This window comes from Chiloscyllium plagiosum, chromosome 21 (genome assembly GCF_004010195.1).
Source record: "Chiloscyllium plagiosum isolate BGI_BamShark_2017 chromosome 21, ASM401019v2, whole genome shotgun sequence".
Lineage (NCBI taxonomy): Eukaryota > Metazoa > Chordata > Chondrichthyes > Orectolobiformes > Hemiscylliidae > Chiloscyllium > Chiloscyllium plagiosum.
In genome coordinates this window covers 43,850,569-43,872,606 of record NC_057730.1, presented here as the reverse complement: position 1 = coordinate 43,872,606, position 22,038 = coordinate 43,850,569, and the positions used below count along the sequence as shown (strand labels likewise).

At 38.9% G+C, this 22,038-nt stretch overlaps 1 protein-coding gene and 1 long non-coding RNA gene across 6 annotated transcripts; one reads left to right on the top strand and one right to left on the bottom strand.

Annotated features, from left to right (window-relative positions):
* Positions 1-1,363: 1,363 nt before the first annotated feature.
* Positions 1,364-21,757, bottom strand: LOC122560812. 4 transcript variants are annotated; one of them, XR_006314820.1, is made up of 4 exons: positions 21,719-21,757; positions 8,490-8,571; positions 1,790-1,847; positions 1,364-1,473 (listed from the first exon to the last, which is right to left on the bottom strand). It is a non-coding gene; the product is annotated as an uncharacterized LOC122560812 (long non-coding RNA). The 4 variants fall into 4 exon arrangements; XR_006314818.1 differs by having other exon boundaries at positions 21,686-21,727; XR_006314817.1 differs by lacking the exon at positions 21,719-21,757 and adding an exon at positions 21,143-21,208.
* LOC122560811 (bifunctional apoptosis regulator-like) lies at positions 14,417-21,360 on the top strand. Of its 2 annotated transcripts, none has more exons than XM_043711924.1 (5): positions 14,417-14,694; positions 16,012-16,210; positions 19,413-19,579; positions 20,207-20,351; positions 21,151-21,360. In XM_043711924.1, exons 1-5 carry the CDS (start codon positions 14,417-14,419, stop codon positions 21,358-21,360), a joined length of 999 nt encoding a protein of 332 aa, XP_043567859.1. The 2 variants fall into 2 exon arrangements, with proteins under 2 accessions (XP_043567859.1, XP_043567860.1); XM_043711925.1 differs by having other exon boundaries at positions 21,245-21,328.
* Positions 21,758-22,038: the final 281 nt, after the last annotated feature.

Below are 22,038 nucleotides of genomic sequence, written 5' to 3'. Positions count from 1 at the left end.
ACTCTTGATACATTTGTCCTGGCAAATTACAACTCTGTAAGTTAGAATCTTACACCTGCATTTCTGATGATACTGCCTATGTAAATGCTTCACAATGTAAGGGCCCCACTCTCTTAAAACGGCAGTGCCCCTGTATGCTGAAAATTATCAATCAGATAAGATTGTCTTAGGCCTAAGAGATCCTGCTCAGATCTTATCCCAGCTCAGACAGCAGAAACTCATATGTGCTCAAGCTCTGTTGTCAATCATCAGCTGGAGAGTTATTAATTGGATAATGGACAAGGCTTTGAATTATGCTGAGAAATAGTCAAGGCTTAATTAGAACAATCTAAAGGAAATTAAAAAAAGAAACATTCGTATAAGGGCCAGCAGAATCTTACAGGCATACTTTGAAGGACATTGGTAGAGAATGCATTGTAAATATTGCAGAAGACTAAACAAAAGAAAAGGAAGCATGTCCGAATAGGAAAAGTAGTGCTCTAACTGAAAGAAGCTGAATCACTTTGCACACAAGTGTCTAACTGGAAAGAAGCAAAACAAATCAGTAAAGATGGCTGCTAAAGAAATGACATGATGCTTCTGATAACAGGTTTGCATTGTAAGATCTAAAGATTTGTGACTGTTAGAATGATGACTACAGAGGGAGTGCAAGTTTCAAATAGGTACTGGTGCCATGCACAATATGGTTTGCAGGTCCAAGTGAAGTTGCTCAAGATGGCGATCTGAAAATGAAGTGATTGTGGGTATGATGGAATGATATTCACCCCAAGAGGACAAATGAAACTGAGAAAAGAAAGAACTGTGGTTCCAAATCATAGAATAGGATCCCTATAATATGGAAACAGGTCATTCGGCCCAACAGGTCCACACTGACTCTCCAAAGAGCATCCTAGCCAGACTCAGCCCCCTACATTATCCCGATAACCCTGCATTCCCCATGGCTAATCCACTTCACCTACAGTCTTGGACACTATGGGCAATTTAGCACAGCCAATGCATCTAACCTGCACATCTTTGGAGAATGGGAGGAAACCGGAGCACCCAGAGGAAACCCACTCAGACGTGGGAAAAATGTGCACACTCTCCACAGACAGTTGCCTGAGGCTGGAATTGAACCAAGGTTACTGGCCCTGTGATGCAGCAGTGCTAACTGCTGAGCCACTGTGCCGTAGTAGAGATTAAGAAAAAATCCTCTCACCACAGCTGAAAGAAGTTTGGAGTGATTGCCTGACGTGTGTTTATAAAGATATTGAATTTGAAAGACAAGCATCTTGCTCAAACAAATATGTGACAACATGCGGTGATGAAACGATGGCCTGAGCCCATCAAGTTAAAAATAACACAACACTAGGTTATAGTCCAACAGGTTTATTTGGAAGTACAAGCTTTCAGAGCGCTCCTCCTTCATCAGGACCATATCTGTTTCTTTAAGAGAGTGTATAGCAGTGAAGGAATATTCCAAATTGTCATCATCTGCAAATGAAATGAAAGTAATTAACTCAAAGGAGATGGGAAAAGAGATGATGAAGCACATCAATGCAAACCATCAACCAGCTGATGTCTACTCTGAAAAGGCAAGAGACGTGCTTCACTGACAGTGGGATTCTACAAGCAATGAGATTAACAACCACATCAACCATGGTAGTGCATTGAAAGAAATACTACACTAAGCAAGCTAAAGTGCCACTCATGTCAAAAGATCATGGATGAAGATTAGAGGAGCCCACATTAATTTTGCAGGAGATGATTGTCTCATCACCTATATGGCTACACCATCATGACTATTTACCTGTGTATTATGAATTAGACCAGCTGACATCAACCTTTACCAGTGACATTGTGGAATTCTGGAAGTAAATTTCAGTTGTTAACAATATTTCAGACATTTAAATGAGTGACCACAGTTAACAATGTGAAGAATTCAGGAGCTTCATAAACAATTGACACCACATCTCACATATACCCAGTCAAATGGAAAGGCTCAGGTGGCAATGAAGCTTTCCAAAAGTTTGAGCTATTCTGATACAAGTGTGTGCAAGACAATCCTGGAATTGAGAAACACATTTACTGAAGGCATGGAAAGTTGTCCAGTCCAATAACTAATGTCACATTGCACGCAAACTATTCTTCTAATAAGTAAAAAAAGCAGAGACTAGAAGTAGTAACAGCAGTGAGTGTCAAATTGAGGTAGAATGACAAAAAGCCGCATTTCATTTTGATAACGCTGTCAGATCAATACCAGAGCCAATCAGTATGCAAAAATTCAAAAATCTCAACAAAAGTCAGCCCAAGTAGTACTCACCACAAAAATAAAATTACCCGATGAAGGAACATCACCCCAGGAATGGCCATATATCAGTTGAACAGCCAATATGAGCCTGCATATGTATCATTCAAAGAGCTGCATACTTTAAATTTATCTATATTGATCATCATGGAAACTTCTAATTCACATAACTAATTGTATCACCATTTGATTTGTCTTTAATGTCTTTGATTTTAAATAATGTGTAACTTCTCTCCTTCCCTTTCCCTTCTTCCTTGGATGTGTGTGTGTGTGTGTGTGTGTACAAGTATGTGTGTGTACGTGAATGTTTGTCACAAAGCATTCCCATCAATGTTTTTAATGCAGTAACAAATCCCACTTTGTTTAACTCTAAAGATTTTGCTGTGGGTCAATTTTAATTGGACTTCACAACAAGGTTTGAGGAAACATGAGGAAACTATGTGGAGTTTGCACATTCTCCCCGTGTCTGCGTGGGTTTCCTCCGGGTGCTTCGGTTTCCTCCCACAGTCCAAAAATGTGCAGGTTAGGTGAATTGGCCATGCTAAATTGCCCGTAGTGTTAGGCTAAGGGGTAAATGTAGGGGAATGGGTCAGGGTGGGTTGCATTTCGGCAGGTCGGTGTGGACTTGTTGGGCCGAAGAGCCTGTTTCCACACTGTAAGTAATGTAATGTAATCTAATCATGTCACTGTCTTTTGTTACAAAGGTAAAATAAGTATGGACTTTTTAAAAAAAAGTTAGGTAGGACAGGAGTACAGTAAGAATAATTTGATTCATTTTGCCTTCTTGTCAGTGACAGCATGGATTTTGTTTTATTATAAGGAAGGTGTTTAGAAAAATGCATTTTAAAATACATTATATATTATGACTTGCCACAGTCAGTCGACCTAAATTATAAGTTTTACAGTTTAGAATGAGAGGGCATTAAAAGCCTCCATATTAAAAGCTTTTCAATACTGACTTAATATATTTTTAAGTGACAAGGGTGTAGCAGATTATGAGAGGACAGGCAGGAAAGTGTGGTTAAGACTGTCAAATTAGCCACAATCTAATTGAATAGTAGAGCAAGCTCTTTGGGCTTAAGGAATAATTTCTGCTCCTATTTCTTATGATTCTTATATTTTTGTGAAATAAATGCTGTGTATGATTCCAGAAATCATAAGCTGATGTTACATTTTTTGCCACATATTTGCAACACCCAGTAGTGGGAAAAATTAATGCCTGATTGGTTCTGGTAAACTTCAGTTTTGCTCTGTAACTAACCTGATTGACAGCTCCTAGACTCATCTTGCAATTAATGAGTAAAGAAATGGACCCCAATAAAAAGAAACATGGTGTCTCTGATGAAACGCTAACATGTGAATTAATTTATCGACTGTTAATTTAAAATCCTGCTGACGTCATTCACATATATTACTGTTTATGGTATATTGCTCATTAGGCAGCACTTTTGACCCTCAGTCAAAAGATAAAGGGTTCATTTGTTACTTCAGGTAATTTAATTTTATTTATTCACTCATGCAACCTCAGCATCACTGGCTGGGCCAGCATTTATTGCTCGTCCCTCGTTGGTCTTGAAAAGGCGATTGTCTTCTTGAACTGCTGCAGTCCATGTGATGTAGGTAGACCTGCAATGTGTTTAGGGTGGAAATTCCAGGATTTTGACCCAGCGACAATGAATGAATGTTATATATTTCCAAGTCAGAATGGTGAGATAGCTTGAGGGGAACTTGCAGATGATGGAATTCACAAGTACCTGCTGCTCTTGTCCTAGGTGGAATTGGTCATGGATTTGGAATGTACTGTCTAAGAATCTTTGACAACTTTTTACAGTGCATCTTGTAGACAGTACACACTGCTGCTACTGGTGTCAGTGAAGGAAGGAGTGGATGTTTGTGGTTGTGGTGCCAATCAAGCGGGCTGATTTGTCCTAGATGGTGCTATTGCTACAGCCAGGCGGAGGTGAGTACTGTAGATATTGGAGATTAGAGTCAAGATTAGACTGGTGCTTGAAAAGCACAGACAGCATCTGAGGAGCAGGAAAATCAACGTTTCTGGCAAAAGTCCTTCATCCTCATTCCTGATTAAGGGCTTTTGCCTGAAATGTCGATTTTCCTGCACTATTGGTGCAGCCCTCATCTGGGTAAGTGGGGAGTATTCCATTACACTGCTGACTTGTGCCTTGTTGATGGTGAGCAGGTTTTGGGTGCTCCCGAGGTGAGTTACTCGTTGCAGTATTCCTAGCCTTTGACCAGCTCTTGTTGCCACTGTGTTTATATGATGAGTAAAGTTGAGTTTCTGGTCAATGGTACATTTCCAGGATGTTGATAGTGGGCGATTCAAAAATAATGACACCATTGAATGTCGAGGGATGATGGTTAGATTGTCTCTTTTTGGAGATGATGATTGCTGGCATTTGTGTGGCATGAATGTTATTTGCCACTTGTCAACTTAAGCCTGATTATTATCTAAACTTTGTTGCATTTAAACATTGACTGCTTCAGTATCCAAACAGTCATGAATGGTGCTGAATAATATGCAATCATTGGTGAACCTCCTCACTTCTGGCTTTATGTGAAGGGAGGGTCATTGATGGGGCTGCTGAAGATGGTTGGACCTCGGACACCATCCTGAGGAGCTGGTGCAGAGATATCCTGGAGCTGAGATGAGTGATCTCCAACAACAAAAAACTACATTCCTGTGTGTCAGGTATGACTCCAACCAGTAGAGAGTTTCCACCACTTCCCATTAATTCCAGTTTTGCTTGGGATCTTTGATGCTACACTTGATCAAATGTGGCCCTGATGTCATGGGCTATCACTCCCTCCTCACCTCTGGAATTCAGCTCTTTTGTCCGTGTTTGAACCAAGGCTGTAGTGAGGTCAGGAACTGAGTGGTCGTGGTGGAACTCAAACTAAGCACCACTGAGCAGGTTATTGCTGAGCAGGTGCTGGTTGATAGCATTGTTGATGACACCTTCCATCGCATTACTGATGATTGGGAGTAGATTGATGATGTGATAATTAACCAGGTTGGATTTGTCCTTCTGTTGTGTACAGACATATCTGGGCTATTTTTCACATTGTCGGATAGATGCCAGTGCTGTAGCTGCATTGAAACACTTGGCTAGGGGAGTAGCAAAGTTCTGGAGTGCAGGTCTTCAGTACTGTTGCTGGAATGTTGTTGGGGCCCGTAGTCTTTTCAGTGTCCAGTACCTCCAACCGTTTCTTGATACTACGTGGAATGAATTGAATTGGCTGAAAACTGTTATCTGTAATGCTGGAGGAGGCCAAGATTGATCATCAATTCAGCACTTCTGGCTGAAAATTCCAGCAAGTACTTATTGGAAGTGCCTTTTTTGAACAAGATCTCATGGTACAATCTCAAAAAAGAACGTGGGAATAAGAGAGCCATATTCCTTGTATATTACCCAATGATTATCCCTCGAGCAACAGCAAGATTTTCAGATTATCAGCTTGTTGCTGTTTGTAAGGTATTACTGTGCTATAATTAATTTCTGTTGTTCCTTCTTTATAATGGTTACTATATGACATTGTAACAATCATAACTGTTCAAAAGTATTCCACTGACTATAAAGGGTTTTGTCGATGGAAAATATCACATAAAGATCATAGCAAAATACTGCAGCTGCACAAATCCGAAATACAGCCAGAATATACTGGAAGTACTCAGTAGATCTGGCAGCATCTGTGGAGGGAGAAGTAACGTTTCAGGTCACGGCCTTTTTTCAAAACTGGGATGATTTGTAGATATATATAGGTTTCATAGAAGTAAATGGGGAAAAATAGAAATCAGCAAAATGTTAACATCTGTAACACAGATGGAAGATAGGAGACACTAAGTGGCAACGGTGGAGTATTTCTAACACTTCTTCGTCATGAAAAGTCATGACCTGAAATAGTAACTCTGTTTTACTCTCTATAGGTGCTGCTGGAGCTGCTGACTATTTCCAGCATTTCTGTTTCCAGCCGAGGTGGCAACAATTTGAAGAGTCACTGGAAATTCGAAATTCTGCTTTTCCTCTGCACATACTGCCAAACCGGCTGAGTTTTTCCTTCAATTTCTGTTTTTCTTTCAGATTTTCACCAGATTTTTACAGCAGTCTTTCTCGAGTTTTGAGAAGATTTGTAGCTCAGGTTGAGGTTTTGGATGTAGGTTTGCTTGCTGAGCTTGAAGGTTGATTTCCAGACCTTTCGTTACCCTACTAGGTAACATCTTCAGTTGGCCTCAGGCGAAGCAATGCTGAAAATTCCTGCTTTCTATTTATATGTTTGGGTTTCTTTGGGTTGAAATGACATCACCAACCCAAAGAAACCCAAACATATAAAAAGAAAGCAGGAATTTTCAGCATTGCTTTGTCTGAGGCCCACTGAAGATGTTACCTAGTAGGGTAACTAAAGGTATGGAAATGAACCTTCAAGCTCAGCAAGCAAACCAACATCCAGCAGTCAGATAAAAGCAAATTACTGCTGATGCTGGAATCTGAAACCAAAAGAGAAAATGTTGGAAAATCTCAGCAGGTCTGGTAGCTCTTTTCTCTCCTTACAGATGCTGCCAGACCTGCCGAGATTTTCCAGCATTTTCTCTTTTGGTTTTACATCCAGCAGTCTTTCTGTTCCGATTCCTGATCTCTCGGAAACTCCAGGCCACGTTTTGTTTCTTCCCATCTCCCAGCGGCACCAGGGAAAGCCCGGACTGGATCGACTTTGGAGGGGGTCGTGGTGTTGGCCAATGAGCAGCGTCCTCTCTGATTGGCGTGGGCGGTGACCACTCACCCTGGGGAGCGCGTTTAACCGCTGGGAGTGATTCGTCAGGCGGTGCAAGGCGTCGCCCACAACGTGCCAAGAGGGCGGGGCGTGGTGACGCGGCGACCTTTTGTTATGGGCGGGGCAGGCGACCAGGCTCCACCTGAAGCGTTAATGGCGGCCAGAGTGGAGAAGATGTAGTCGATGGGAGATTGAGTTGTGAGAGGGTGACGGTAGTTGGTTTCGAAAGGTGTGTGTGATTTTGCAAGGGTTATTTACTCAACAAATGGAGTGTTTCCCCGTCCCCGTGGCTCCTGTTGGTCTTGTGGTGTTCGTGTCCATAGCCTTGAGACGGTTTATTTTCAGAGAGAATTTATCAGGAGTTACTCACAGGCCAAGCCCACATCATTCTCGCGATCTGCAAATGCCACGGCTTCTATATTATGTAATCGGCAAACAAAACCGTCCTTTTTACGTTTTTCATGCAGTTAAGGAAGGTTCGATATTTGTTGTACTATCTGTTATAAGTTGGTACAGAGGAGGCATTTATCCTGTTGAGAGAATTTAAATTTCTATAAATCACTTGTGCTCTTTACTTATTATGCTTCTTTATCCCATTAAAGAGTGTACGGGAGTGAATCGAATAATTATGTGACTGTCTGAAGTTAAAAGCAACATCTGAACTTAAAATCTCGATGTTTTGGCGGATGGCTTAAAAGCTTTGATTTTTTGTTTGAAAATTGGGTCTCCGGTACTGCTGGAAATATTGGGGTTTATCTTTATAGTCTTGATATTTCAAAGCTTTTTGCAATGTAGTGGTCATTGTAAAGTTAAAAATCATACTATGCCAGATTATAGTCCAACAGGTTTATTTGAAAGCACTAGCTTTTGGAGCTCTGCTCCTTCAACCACCTCATGAAGGAGTAGTGCTTCCAAATAAACCTGTTGGACTATAACCTGATGTTGCATGATTTTTAACTTTGTACACTCCAGTCCAACACCAGCACCTCTAAATCATGGTTATTATAATATTTCACAGAGGGTGATGGTGTGTCTGCAATAAGCTGCCAGAGGAAGTGGTGGAGACTGATTCAATTACAACATTTAAAAGGTGAATAGGAAGGGTTCAGAGTGATATGGGCCAAATGCTGGCAAATGGGACTAGATTTATTTAGGATATCTGGTTGACACATGAGTTGGGCTGAGGGTCTGGTCAGTGCTGTATATCTCTGACTCTAGGCAAATTGATTATGTAACTTTGCTGTTAAATCCTTGATCAGTATGTGTTTGAATTATGTTAGTTTTTTGCAAGTTAATTATGTTCTCTTTTCTGTTGTCATGGTCTTGACTTTTTACTTTCTAGGTCAAAAATATCTCTAGATGATTCTGAACTAAATTGATATGAAGATGTTAGAGGTACAATAGAAAAAAAAATCACCTTGAGTATTACTTGAAGTTGAACCACGTCTACAGACACAAAAATAGTAGCTGCTGGAAGAGCTCAGCAGGTCTGGCAGCATCTGAAGAGAAATCAAAGTTAATGTTTCATGCCTGGTGACCCTTTCTCCGAACTGAGTCAACCAAAAGACATGACCAACTATCAACTAATTCATCATAACATTGTGAAGTTATTGATCTTCTGTGCAATTGAAACACTCCTTTGCAATTTTTTTTTGGAGTCTTTGTCCCTAAGCACAAATGTTTAGAAAAGGATTGATTTTTGATTTGGGGAGAGGATTTATTGTTTTATGATCTGATAAGAAACGCTTGTCTCAGTTCATTTATTTGCACAAGATAATGTCGAGTGCTTACAGTTTGTGATTGATGCTCTCAAGTTCTTGATACTTTTATAGTGTTTTAGCAACAACACTTCCATAGAAAATAAAAAATTGATGTTTCTTAAGCACTTTCATCTGTGAGATTGTTACTATCGGCTTATGGTCTATATACAGTGCATGGAAGTGTTTTAAGTTGGCAAGGGAGGGGGATGTGATTTGGCATGGAAGGTATAAGAGCCATGGGAAAGAATGGGACCAAAAATTGGCATGAACATGGCATGGGGATCGACTGTCGGGCATTCAATGATCAAGAGCATAAAATAGAAGTAAATAATGTGGACAAATGGTGGAGAACAGAGGTGGATCTTTTTAAATAGCCCACCCCTGCACGTGGCTGTTCCTATCTGCTTCAATTTCTTTCAGGGAGAGGTGAGTCACACTCAATCATGCATGCGCCTCTCTCTCGTTTGTTCATTCACTCAGTCTGATGTGGCATTATCTGCTGAAGAAACTCAGTGGATTTGGCTGCACCTGTGGGGAGAGAGTGAATGAAGGCTATGAAGGAGAGCCATATCGAACTTGAAATATTAATTCTGTTTCTCTTTCCACAGGGGCACCAGATCTCCTGACTGGAGTTACCTGCTTTGGTAGAAACAATCTGACCCAAATTCATTTGTAAGAATAGTAGGCTAACTTGAGTTTCCTGATCTTAGTGCGATTAAAAAAAAATTTAAACAATTATTATTTGGATCATAATCAAGTTCCAAATTGAGGTTGGTACTTACTATCTAATGGCATATTATTCCATTGTACTGGTAATGAACTGCAGAATTATTTTTCCTTTGAACATTAGAATGGAGATCACAACTGCCTATTTGTGGTAATCCAGGTTGATCTGTGGTGTCCTGGCCAACATTCCTTGTACAAGTAATCTCAACCAAAACCTGAGCAACCATTCAGCAACCTCCATTACTGCTTTAGAATGTTGCTAATCCAAAATGATTATATTTAGGCTAGGTAAGGTAAGTCACTGAATTTCAATGTAATTTGTTGCCCGATGAGTTGATATTTCAGCACATTAGGGCAATATATAAAAGGAAATATTTATTACTACCAGATTTATTTTTGATGTCCTCTAATACACTGTATAAGATTGATTTAGGCATAAAGTAGTACTCTAAGTTTGCTTGCTAAGCCGGTGGTTTGTTCTCAGCCGTTTCGTCACCATGCTAGGTAATGCTATCAGTGAGCCTTCGGAGCAACAATGGTGTTCTGTCCTGCTTGTTATTTATCTGTCTCAGTCAGTTGTGGTGGGTGATGTTATTTCCAGTTCTGTTTCTGAGCGGTTGGTAAATGGGGTCCAAATCTATATGTTTGTTCATGGAGTTCTGGTTTGAATACCAGGCCTCTAGGAATTCCTGTGCATGTCTTTGTTTAGCCTGTCCCAGGATGGATGTATTGTCCCAGTCGAACTGGTGTCCCTCTTTGTCAGTGTGTATGAATACTAGTTATAATTGATCAAGTCTTTTGGTGACTAGTTGGTGCTCATTTCTCCTGGAGGCTAGCTTCATGCCTGTTTGTCCAATGTAATGTTTGTTGCAGTCCTAGCAGGGTATTTTGTTTGACATTCATTCTTCTGGTTGTTGGTACGGGGTCCTTTTAAATTCATCAGTAGCTGTTTCAGTACTCTGCCATTAAAAGGAGTAGATGTTTTTGCTCTTGTATTGAGTTACGCTGCCAAGCTTGTATTTCCTGTTTATAATTGACACTGGTTCTACAAATGAGTGGCTTGTTTGGTCATTTCAGGGGTCATTAATACATTGTTTTGAATTTTGTTAGCCAGACAGGGTATACTGGCAAGATGTCAGCCAGATGAAAAAAGTTTTGTCATTACATAGGTAATTTTATATACAAAAATTGATGACCATTCTGGATTTGAATTCTGTTGTCTTGTATTGCAGACTGCAGTCTAAATCCAGCTAGTTTTGCTTACCCTGCGAGTAATCATAACTGCTCTTGCTGGGTGTGTCCACAGTGCAAAATTGGCAGCCCAACAAATGGTCAAGCTCATTTGGGGGCCATGAAGGTGCCAACTGAGAAACTGAGTAGTTAAACAAAGAGAGCTATTTGTTTAAGTCTTTTACAAAATTTGTCCTTGCATTCTTGACAATGTTCAAAGTAATTTTTATTGATGCAGGATATTTATTCTGAATTGCAGGCAAAGTTTTCTATTTGTGTTTGAACAATCCAAGCTTCACTGAGTTTAATGTAACTTCTCAGCTTTTGAATTCATTCTTCGAAAAATAAAGACTTTTCTGGAGCTTTTTTAACCTGCACTGATGCTTGTTTATGTATTTGTATCCTGAAAATGCTTTGTGTGTTTAAAGCTTTCGAAGTCTTATTTTCAAAGGAACGGGTCACGGTCTTATTTCTCTAAACAACATGCACCACTTAACGCTTTTTTATGTTGAAATGTGCTTGCTTATTTTCCAATTGTTTTTTAATGTTGTAGGTGGTTGCCGTCTGCCACTGTCATTTCATACCTGGTACCCTTTTTAATATAAATATAATCCAAATGGATGAGAGGAAAGTCTAATTGATACCTGGATGTCCTTTTTTAGAGCAAATTCCCACTGGTTCTGATCCCAAGTGACAAACTTGGTTAGATCATACAGGATCGAGGGAGAACTAGCTATTTGGGTACACACCTGTCTCGCCGGTAGAAGACAGGTTGTGGAGGGTTGTTTTTCAGACTGGAGGCCTGTGACCAGCTGCGTACCACAAGGATTGATGCTGGGTCCACTGCTTTTTGTCATTTATATAAATGATTTTGATGTGAACATAGGAGGTATGGTTCGTAAGTTTGTAGGTGACACCATACAGTGGACAGTGAAGAAGGTGATCTCCTGAGTACAACAGGATCTTGATCAGATGGGCCAATGGGCTGACGAATGGCAGATGGAGTTTAAATTAGATAAATGTGAGATGCAGCATTTTGAAAAGTGCAGGACTTATGCACTTAATGGATACATTGTGGGGAGTATTGCTGAACAAAGAAACCTTGGAGTGCAAACTCATAGTTTCTTGAAAGTAGAGTTGGAGTAGATAGGATAGTGAAGGAGTGTCGTGTGCTTGCCTTTATTGGTCAGTACATTGAGTATAGGAGTTGGGAGGTCATTTTGCAGCTGTGGAGGAAATTTAGTAGGCCACTGTTGGAATGCTGCGTGCAATTCTGGTGCTGTATATTTCTAATGCTATGATTCTAATTCAAAACAAAGTACATTAAATTAATACCAATAAAGATGGTTCTTGTGGATAATGACTAGGAAAAAGTGTTTTTTCTTATTTGAGGCATACAGAAAGGGTGACATTAGCAAGACTACATTTATTACCTGACTCAAAACTGAGCTTTGTAGTTTAAGGGCATTAGGAGTCAGCAGACTGTGGTGAAGACTGATGGAGTAATTTGCTGTGACAGCAATGCTGCATTTTATTTACTAGTGCTGGCCAATGATGTAAGCACATATAATGAATTCAGTTTCAAATCTTCGTGTTGTCTGACTTGAATTCACCATGCAACTTCTGATTCCAATACACAACTGCCCTACTTAGCGAGGTATACAGTATAAGTAGAGAAGCATTGCCTTTTTGAACTGGATCCATATATGGCCAATGAATAAATAATAGTTTCAGCAAGGGCAAAGAGATGTAATTCTCCAGCCCACATGTTTGAGGCAGTGGATCAGTGTTTCCTTAAGTTCAGGTAATTAAGTTGAATGTGCCATTTAACAAATGCTCAGAAGTACTGTACTCCTGAGTGCTAAATATGGAAAGAGTAATTAACTTTTTTGGCTTTATTCATTGAACAGTGAATGAGAAGTATGTGGATTTTTTTTGTTGCAACGAAAAAGATGATCCAATTAGCTACTTGGACTGTTTCCTTCTTCCACTAAACTGCTGGGTCTAAGTGTATGCAAGGTTAATCTCTCTTCCCACCTTCTCTCAAATGCCTTCTCTCATTCATCTTGTTGTTCAATGCACCACCTGTTCTTGATTCTGTTCTTACGGAAGTTCTGACTGCATAACTTCCCTTCACTCCCAATTTAGTTATTAGTAGTTTTATGTCCTCAATACTGGATTGTTCCCTTCACCTTCAAATTGGCAGTCATCACCCCCTCCATTTTTAAAAATCAAGTATTCCTCAACCCTTCCATCTTTACAAGTTAACCAAGCTGTAAGCTGGCTTTCTTCAGTCATCCCAAATCTGTCCTTCTTTTGTTTGCAAAACTTCATGTTGGAGTTCCTCTACTTAAGTTTCTGCCACTGAACTGAAATAATTCCTGTCAAAATCACATGATATTCTACATGATTGTGACATAGGTAAATTATACTTTCTTGACAAATCTGCAGATTTTGTGCCAATCTGTCTCTGCTATCATCGGGCTGGCTGAGACTGCACTTAAACCTGTTTCTGCTCTTGTTTGTCCACTCAGCCAGAAAATTGCCTGTAATGGTTTCTGTTCCTCTACCCATCAACATACTGCTCATGATCAAATCAGAAAAGCCTGGTTTCCACATGTAGACTGCCAATATCCAGCTCTTTCTCACTTCTTGATTTCCCTGCTGTCTCTGATCTGTCTACTCTTTTGTCTGACATCCAATATGGGGTAAAAAAAAAATTGTTCAGCTAACTTTTGAGAAGCCAAAAGCCATTGTTTTCAGTCATCTTAACCAAAAGCTCTTCCCTATTCACCAACATCTCTCTCCCTGGCAATGGTCTGAGCCTCAAGCAATCTGTTCAGAGCCATAGTATTATAATTAACCCCAAGAAGAAATTTTGACCATCATTTGTAAAACCACCATGTTTGTTTGTCTCCACATTTGTAACATTTTTGACTTTACCTTTGACCAGCTCATCTTTCTATCTACGCCTTTGTTAGCCCTGACCTGACTATTCCAGTGCTCTCTTCCTGCTTCCCACATTCTACCCTCAAAAGGTGAGGTCATCCTGAACTCTGCTGTGTTCGAACTGTAATCAAATTACACTCCCATCATCCTTGTGTTTGCTGATTTATACTGGCTCTTGGATAAGCAGAATCTGCATTTTAAAAGTTCTTGTCTTTGTTTTCAGTACCCTGACTAGTTTCAGTTCTCCCTGTCATTGTAATATTTTCCAACTGTCCAATACCCATCTGTAATTCCTCTGCTCTCCCATTTGGGGTTGTTGTCCACCTGTAATTTCTATCATTGTTATTGGTGCTCATGCTGTCAAGAGATGAAAATTTCAAAATTCCTCCTGTCCGTCTTACCTCAACTTTCTCCTTTGGGGATTGTCCTTAAAGCTACTACTTTGACCAAGTCTTTGGTCATCTTGATATGTGGCAAAGTGCCCAGTTTGGTTTGGTTTCCCCCAAAGTACCTTTGGATGCTTTATTACTTTAAAGTTTTCTGTAAAAGCAAGTTGATGTTGAAACAAGTAATGCCATTTCCTGTAGTTGGTAATGAAAATAATAATATATACCTTTTATTGCAGTTTCCCCATGCTGTGATAGGAAAATAAAGTCTACAGAGCTTCTGTTGTGATCAAATGGAGGGTGATGTGGGATTCCGCAATAGGCAAAAATACAAGGAACATAGAAAGCTGCTGGAGAACAGTACATTACCGGAACCATCCTGTCAACTGTCTGCCAATGAATTTTCCTGCCATTGCTGCTATGAAATATTAGTAAACCCAACTACTCTAAACTGTGGACATAGTTTCTGTCGACATTGCTTGGCACTGTGGTGGGATGCTTCCAGGAAAACAGAATGTCCAGAATGCAGAGAAAAATGGGAGGGGTTTCCTAAAGTTAACATTGTTTTAAGGTACTGTCAAATTTCAATGCATCCTTGTCTTCAAAATGCCTTTCAGATGCTAAGAATAAAAAGAAATTAATTCCTGTTGCATGTAACAAAATGCTATTCATAATTACGTAATTCATTTCATTAATAAATATTCTTAGTTTGGATTCTGAGTGGGAATGTGCAATCAACTACAAAGTTTTTCAAGTGCTAGTGTTTGCTTGCAGGACCAGAATTGCACAACACTTCATTGTTGTCAGCCTAACAAAGGTTAACTTAGTTTTAGCTGACTAATAGCAATGTTGTTGACTGCAGTGACAAATTTAGATTTTGTCAATGTAAAACTCTGCTAATACATTTTTTTGGGATCCAAAGCGACAGCTAAAATCATGTTGTGGTGGTGCTGTCTCCATTGTTACCTTGGCCAATTATCATGATCACTGATAGGTAAAATGTTTTAATCTCCTTGTTCTATTGATAAGATCTTTAAAATGCAATTACTGTAGAAATATTCAGCTCATCACCAAGCGTGACTGTCTGTCTGTACTACAAAATTCTGAATTTTATACAATATTTTCTAATCCACTTAGGACTCTGAAAGACTTTGTATTTCCAAAAATGTCAATTGAAAATGGTTGTGTTTGCACCAATCTTAATGATCCCTGATGATTCTGGCCATGAAGTTGCTTAAATAAATACTCTACTTCTATTTTCAATATATGCAAGTGCTTTTCTTTTACAAGCTGTACATGATCATTATCAAGTTTCTTATGGAATATAACTGACAAAGCTCTAACTGTGACTCCCTGTTCAATTTATGGTAATTGTTATACTCATTCATTTGTAACTTTGCAAGTCTTGATCCGATTCTCTGCTTTTTTCCAAGTGTTCTCATTAAGTACAATTCTACCTACAAACACTATGGTAGGAAGCAGTGGGATAGTGGCAATGCCTCTGGATTACTTACCAGAGGCCAAGGTGAATGCCTTGGTGTGTTCAAATTTCACCACAGCAGCTGGTAAAAACTTAACATTGAATAAATTAGGATTATAAGGCTCATCTGTGACTGAGCCATGAGTAGTCATTTAAAAACCCATCTGATCTGCTCCTTCCAATAGTAATCTTGATTCTTAATTGCATTTAATATCCATTTAGTTCAAGGGCATTTGGGGATGGGTGACAAATGCTGAACTTGGCAGGACTTCCTGAACCTTGTACAAAATTCAGCTGGGGCTTCATTTTTTTTTCTATCATTTAAAAACAATTAAATATTTACATGTCTCAATGTCATGCATATTTGCCTTCTCTTCTCCTAATCCCCATCCCATCTCCACTTTTCAGGGATGCTGTTGAGAAGTTGTTCCCTGATGATGTTAAACGACGACAGAAGGAGACACAGAACGACATAAAAATCTCTAATAGCATTTTGGCTTTCCAGAAATATGGTAATGAACAGTCAAGAACTATCAACAACTCGGGGCAATGGCGACGAGGAGGTGGCTTTTTCTCAGGAGTGCTAACTTCTCTAACTTGTGTGGCAGTAAGTATCCATTTATGATCCTGTTATAATGGTTTGTGGTATTTGCATCCTGTTAAGTAGTTAAATCACCATTGGTTTGTACAGTGAATGTTTTCTAATTCAATAATATTTTCCAATCTTGTAATTTGATTGCTAAAGTTACTGAAGCATATATAATCAGTTTTATGAAGTTCTTTTTCATTGGTAGAAAAAAAGTTAGTACCCCATTTGCACTTTGGGTGTCTTCTACTAAGTAAACAGACTGATTCTGCTTTGGAGAAGACCTGTTCAAGGGGTAATGATTTTTCCATGTGATATTGTTTCTTAATCTTCCTGTTTTTAATTGTTTTATCAAGTTTGGCATATAGCTAAATAGTGTAGAAATTTAATTGCAATATATAAATTACAATTTGATAGACATTTTTTAAATACTGTTAAAAGTCAAATTTAAAGAGAACAACTTTTTTGCTCACTTAGCATTAAATTACTACTGTGTGAAGAACCTCACTTTTAAAGGCAGTGTTTTCCTTCTTTATGCAATATCTGACCTAGTTTATCTAATAGTCCCACATTGTTTGTCAAGTTTCAGAACCGTAGCACTTGCTAAGTTAAATACTATTGAGTTGGTTACCTAGTCCATAAGAACAAGGCTATTTGGCCCTTTCAAGTTTGCTCTACGATTCAATTGGATCATTTTCTGTTCTATGTTCCAAATACCCCATCTGATCTGAAATGGATGTAAGTTTGCTCACTGAGCTGCAAGCTTTGTTTTGAGACGTTTCATCACCATACTACATAACATCATCAGTGAGTCTCCTGTGAAGCACTGATGGTATGGCCTGTTTTTTATTTGTGTTTAGGTTTCCTTGGATCGGTAATTGCATTTCCAGCAGTGATCTAAAGATACCTAAACACACACAAAAAGCGGGCCCTACCACCAGTGCTTCACCAGAGCCTCACTGATGATACCTAGTTTGGTGATGAAACGTCTGAAAATGAACCTTCCAGCTCAGCGAGCAAAGTATATCCAGGACCTTAACCTGAGCTACAAATCTTCTCTCTCGCTGATCTGTAATCTGATTCTCTTGCCTAACAGTTTTTTCTCACTCTGCATGAAAAGGCTGATACATGCACGCACACACGCACCAATTTTAAATCTTATCCCCAGGTTTTGGGCGAGTTTGCAATAGGAGCCCTGCTTTCCACATCTACTTTGTCTTGACCATGCTTATAAACTCTAAGCAGTTCATCCCTCACTCTTCTAAACTCCAGTGAAACTAAATCCAGCCTATTTGCTCAACTTACAAAGCTATCCCCAAGACATTTACACCCCAATGTTCTGTTGTTCATGGATTGGAATACCCAGATTCCTCGGCACCTCTAAATTTTGCAGTCATTCTCAGATAAAATAAAACTGCACTTTTTTTATTTTTCCTGCCAATGTGAGCAACATCACATTTTCCCATTTTCACTCCTCTGCTATAATTTTGCCCACTCACTTAACAAGGATGCAGATCAACATGGAGAGAGAATATCATCTTCATATTTGCCTACCTATTTTTGTTCGTAAATTTAACTGTCATTATTATCCACTGTTAACACTCCATTCTTACTCCCCTTTGTGTCCCTCAGCCTGTCATAATTATAAATTGTAAAACAATGAGGGCTAGCACAGACCCTTGTGGGACTTGCTTGTCATATCCTGCCAATAAAAAGACATGATCCATCCCATGCATACTGTTTTCTGCCAACCAGCCAATATGTTTAATATATTGCCTCTTGTATCATGAGGTCCCACTTTGCACAATTTCCTTGTGCATGTCATCACCTAGAAATTAAAGTACATTATATTAATGGGTTTCTCTTATTAACAGCATATTTTACTCATTCAGAGAATTGCAGTAGATTGTGTGCAATAGAACCGTCTTGCCTTCGCAAATCCATGTTAACTGTTCCAAGTGTCCTGTGAGAACCTGATTGATTCTAAAACCTTCCCCACTACAGACATCAGTAGTTTCCTGTTTATTGCCTCCCTCCATTCTTGTTAGAGGGGTTACGTTTACTCCTTTCTATTGTCATGGACCTCTTCCTGCATCTAATGAATTTTAATCAATTTACCATCAACCGCCTCATTAGCTCCATTAGCTCTTCAGGACCTTAGGATATTACTTTCGCTCCATCAGTTTACTCGGTAACTTTTTCCTGGCGATTCTAATTATACTAAGTTCCTCTCTTCCTGCAACTTCCTGATCTATGGATACGACTGGAAACTCTTTTTATATCCTCTGAGAATCAAAATATTTATTCATTACAGCTATCTTGTCACTATTATCCACTGTTAACACTCCATTCTTACTCCCCAGCAAACCTCAATTTATATTCCTCAATCAGGTACTTATAGAAACTCTTGCTATCTGGCTTTGCATTACTCGTTTGATTCCTCTTGTGCTTTAATTTGTTTTTTCCATCCAGATTAACTTTTTAATATCTTCAAAGATTCTTTATATTGAGTGGTCATGGGACATGCCACTTTGCACACTTGTATGCTTTTCCTCAAATTTACTCTCTTTAATTACTTTAACCTTGGATGGTGGGTCACCCCTTTGACAGTTTTCTTTATTGTTGGAAAGTACTTATTCTGAGCATTCTTAAATATCCCTTTAAATGCTTACTATATTTTTAAGTGAAATTAGAAAAGGGGTTTATTATTTGCCGGGTTTATTATTTGCAGGGTTTTATTCTCAAATGTTTAGTTTTCAATTAAGTGAGTTTGACTGCAGTGGTATTTAGACTTTCTGCTTTTGGTTATTTGTTGTGCTCTGTGCTGATAAATTTCCAAATGTAAGAGATGTGAATTAGCAAAGTTTATAAATGATGGCTGGGGATCTGTGCACTCAATTTTACTATAGTTTAGTTGAGTGGGAGGAAGGCAACCATAGGTTAAATCAGTGCACAAGTAAAATTCCTGCTTAAAGTGACTTGTGTTTCCTTTTTAATTTTCAATGAACTATGTTATTGTTTGTTTCATGTTAACCTAATTCCTGCATTCTTCGGCTTTAAACATAATGAATCTAAGTGTGTAGTATCAAGTTGCATTTAATAAAACATACTGGACATTGGAAATTATGAAGGCTTAAAGGTAGGACATTAAATAGTGATGCTAATTAAATTGCTCTTACAGGGGCATTAGCACTGAAGTTCTTTGGCTACCTCTTTGTTCTAGGTGGTGTTTCTAGTTTATCTCTGGAGCAGAGAAACTGAACAAGATCTTTTAGTACACAAACCTGTGACTAAATGGACTGCAAAGGAAGTGACACTCTGGTTAGAGCAGTTGGGCCAATGGGCTACTGTTTACAAGGAAAGGTTTTTACAGGAAGAAGTTAATGGAAGGTGAGGTTTACCTTATAAATCCAGCTATGCAAGCTCCTTGCCCCTAGTGCAATTCAAGTGCAGTTTTCCCAATAGCATTGAGAGGAACTTTAGGATGTTTCTGTCCTATATTTATATATCTTAATAAATTAGAATCTCTATTTGTCATACACTATATATCTCCAATCCAAACTGTGAGCACTTAAACTGTCTAAGTTGTTGAGCTCCTCTTCTTACGCTATTCTTCATATAAGATTTGTACAGGAAATTGCTTTCCTATTGAAGCCATTTCCTATTGTGCAGCACTGCTAGTCAAAAGTGTTTTGTGCCAAGGTCTTCCCTGTCAAAGACCTGGGTGTTTGGAATTAAATTTATATCCAGTATATGTAGTTTTCAGAAGATCGTTTTTAACTAGAATTTAGTGGATTAAGGGGATCCAAAGTAGCAAGATTCTGAATAATTTAAAGATTTAATCCTAATCTATACAAAAGGAAACTGATTTAATCTTTCAGATGACGTTATACCAGAGCGGTTTGGTGTAGTCAAAATGTTGAAGCCGATTTGACAAGATTTAGTTAATTATGTTGTTGAAAATCTCTTGTCTAGATTGTTCAAATATCTTCTGTTCTTCCATTAAATGTATTTCAGGCTATTATTGACTCTAGGTGAAGAAGAGTTTTCAAAGCCTCCTTTCAACATTGAGAGAGAGCTTCATAGAAAAGCCATACTCATGGAATTGGACAATGTGAAAGCACTTGGAGTGAAACCCCCTCAGAATTTATGGGAATACAAGGTAACTCTTTTTGAAATTAGATTGCATACTTTGGAAAAAACACCATTATCAATGAATGATTTTGATGGAGGCTATAAATGTTAATCTGAAGTTGGCCTCAGATTTGTTCAGTTTGAAGTGCATTTTCGGTATCATTTAAGATGCATAACACTGTAGTTCTCTTTTAAATTGATTACAGTTGTTGTGGTTCTGTTCGCCGAGCTGGAAGTTTTTGTTGCAAACGTTTCGTCCCCTGGCTAGGCGACATCATCAGTGCTTGGGAGCCTCCTACGAAGCGCTGCTTTGATGTTTCCTCCGGTGTTTATAGTGGTCTGTCCCTGCCGCCTCCGGTTGTCAGTTTCAGCTGTCCGCTGTAGTGGTTGGTATATTGGGTCCAGGTCGATGTGTTTGTTGATGGAGAGGACTTTGACAAACACATCGACCTGGACCCAATATACCAACCACTAAAGCGGACAGCTGAAACTGACAACCGGAAGCGGCAGGGACAGACCACTATAAACACCGGAGGAAACATCAAAGAAGCGCTTCGCAGGAGGCTCCCAAGCACTGATGATGTCGCCTAGCCAGGGGACGAAACGTTTGCAACAAAAACTTCCAGCTTGGCGAGCAGAACCACAACAACGAGCACCCGAGCTACAAATCTTTGCACAAACTTTGAATTGATTACAGTTTTTGACTTAGATTATATTCTAACAGGCTTATTGGTGTCCTCGGCTAACACTTTGTGTTTTTATTTAACTAAAATTAACTAAATTTAGTTTTTTTTATTGCTGTCGAATCCAAATACTTACTTTTTCAGGCAATGCATGTAGGCAAGTCACTGTTTCTGCTGTATGCACTGAAGAGCTCTCCACGGCTGACCATGCTGTATCTCTACCTGTTTGATTACTCAGAAATATTTCTGCCACTTATTCACACCATTTCTCCTGAGAAAACAGAGATGACTGAGGATGCAGATATTTTTCGCAAGTACTGGGTAAGAAGTACAGGTATTTTGTTGCTTAAATGAAACAATCATTTACGAAATAACCTATTTATACTAATGAATTTATTTAATTGTTAATGTTTTTCTTTTCTGCTGTACCAGAACCTTTAGCGACTAAAGGCGTAGAAATTAATTCCTTCAGTTATTTTCTGAACCTTATGCAAAGGTGAAAAAAATTGTGCTTTTATGCTGAGTTGAGAATTAACTTGTTCAAGATTTTTAGGTTTAACCCCTCATAAAGTGTGTAGGATCATCACCTTTCTGGTTATCCTATCCTTTATCTACAGCATCATTTGGCAACTTGAAAGCTTTGATTTCTTCTAAACTAGTGTTTAGAAGTGTACTGTACCTCTTTAAGAAAATTAAAAGCTGGCAGAACTACCTGTCAGCACCAAGTGTTCTGGACAAGATACAATGTAACCTTTTGGTCCAGCAGCTAGTGTAGCTGGTTACCTGGAGACAAAAAAAAATTCAAATTAGGTCAACAGTTTAAATTATACTATGCAAAATACCAACTGCAATCCAGTTTGAATTTAGTATATTGAAATTTAGTATATTAAAAGCCATTGACATAATCTGATGCTTTGGGTAAAGACTCGGAAAAACTGAACAGTTGGAGGAGAACTGCCAAAAGACCAACAGATGTAGGCTGCTAGTCAGAACTCTGAGAAGTACCTACCTGTGGAAGGAGTTTGCACAGAG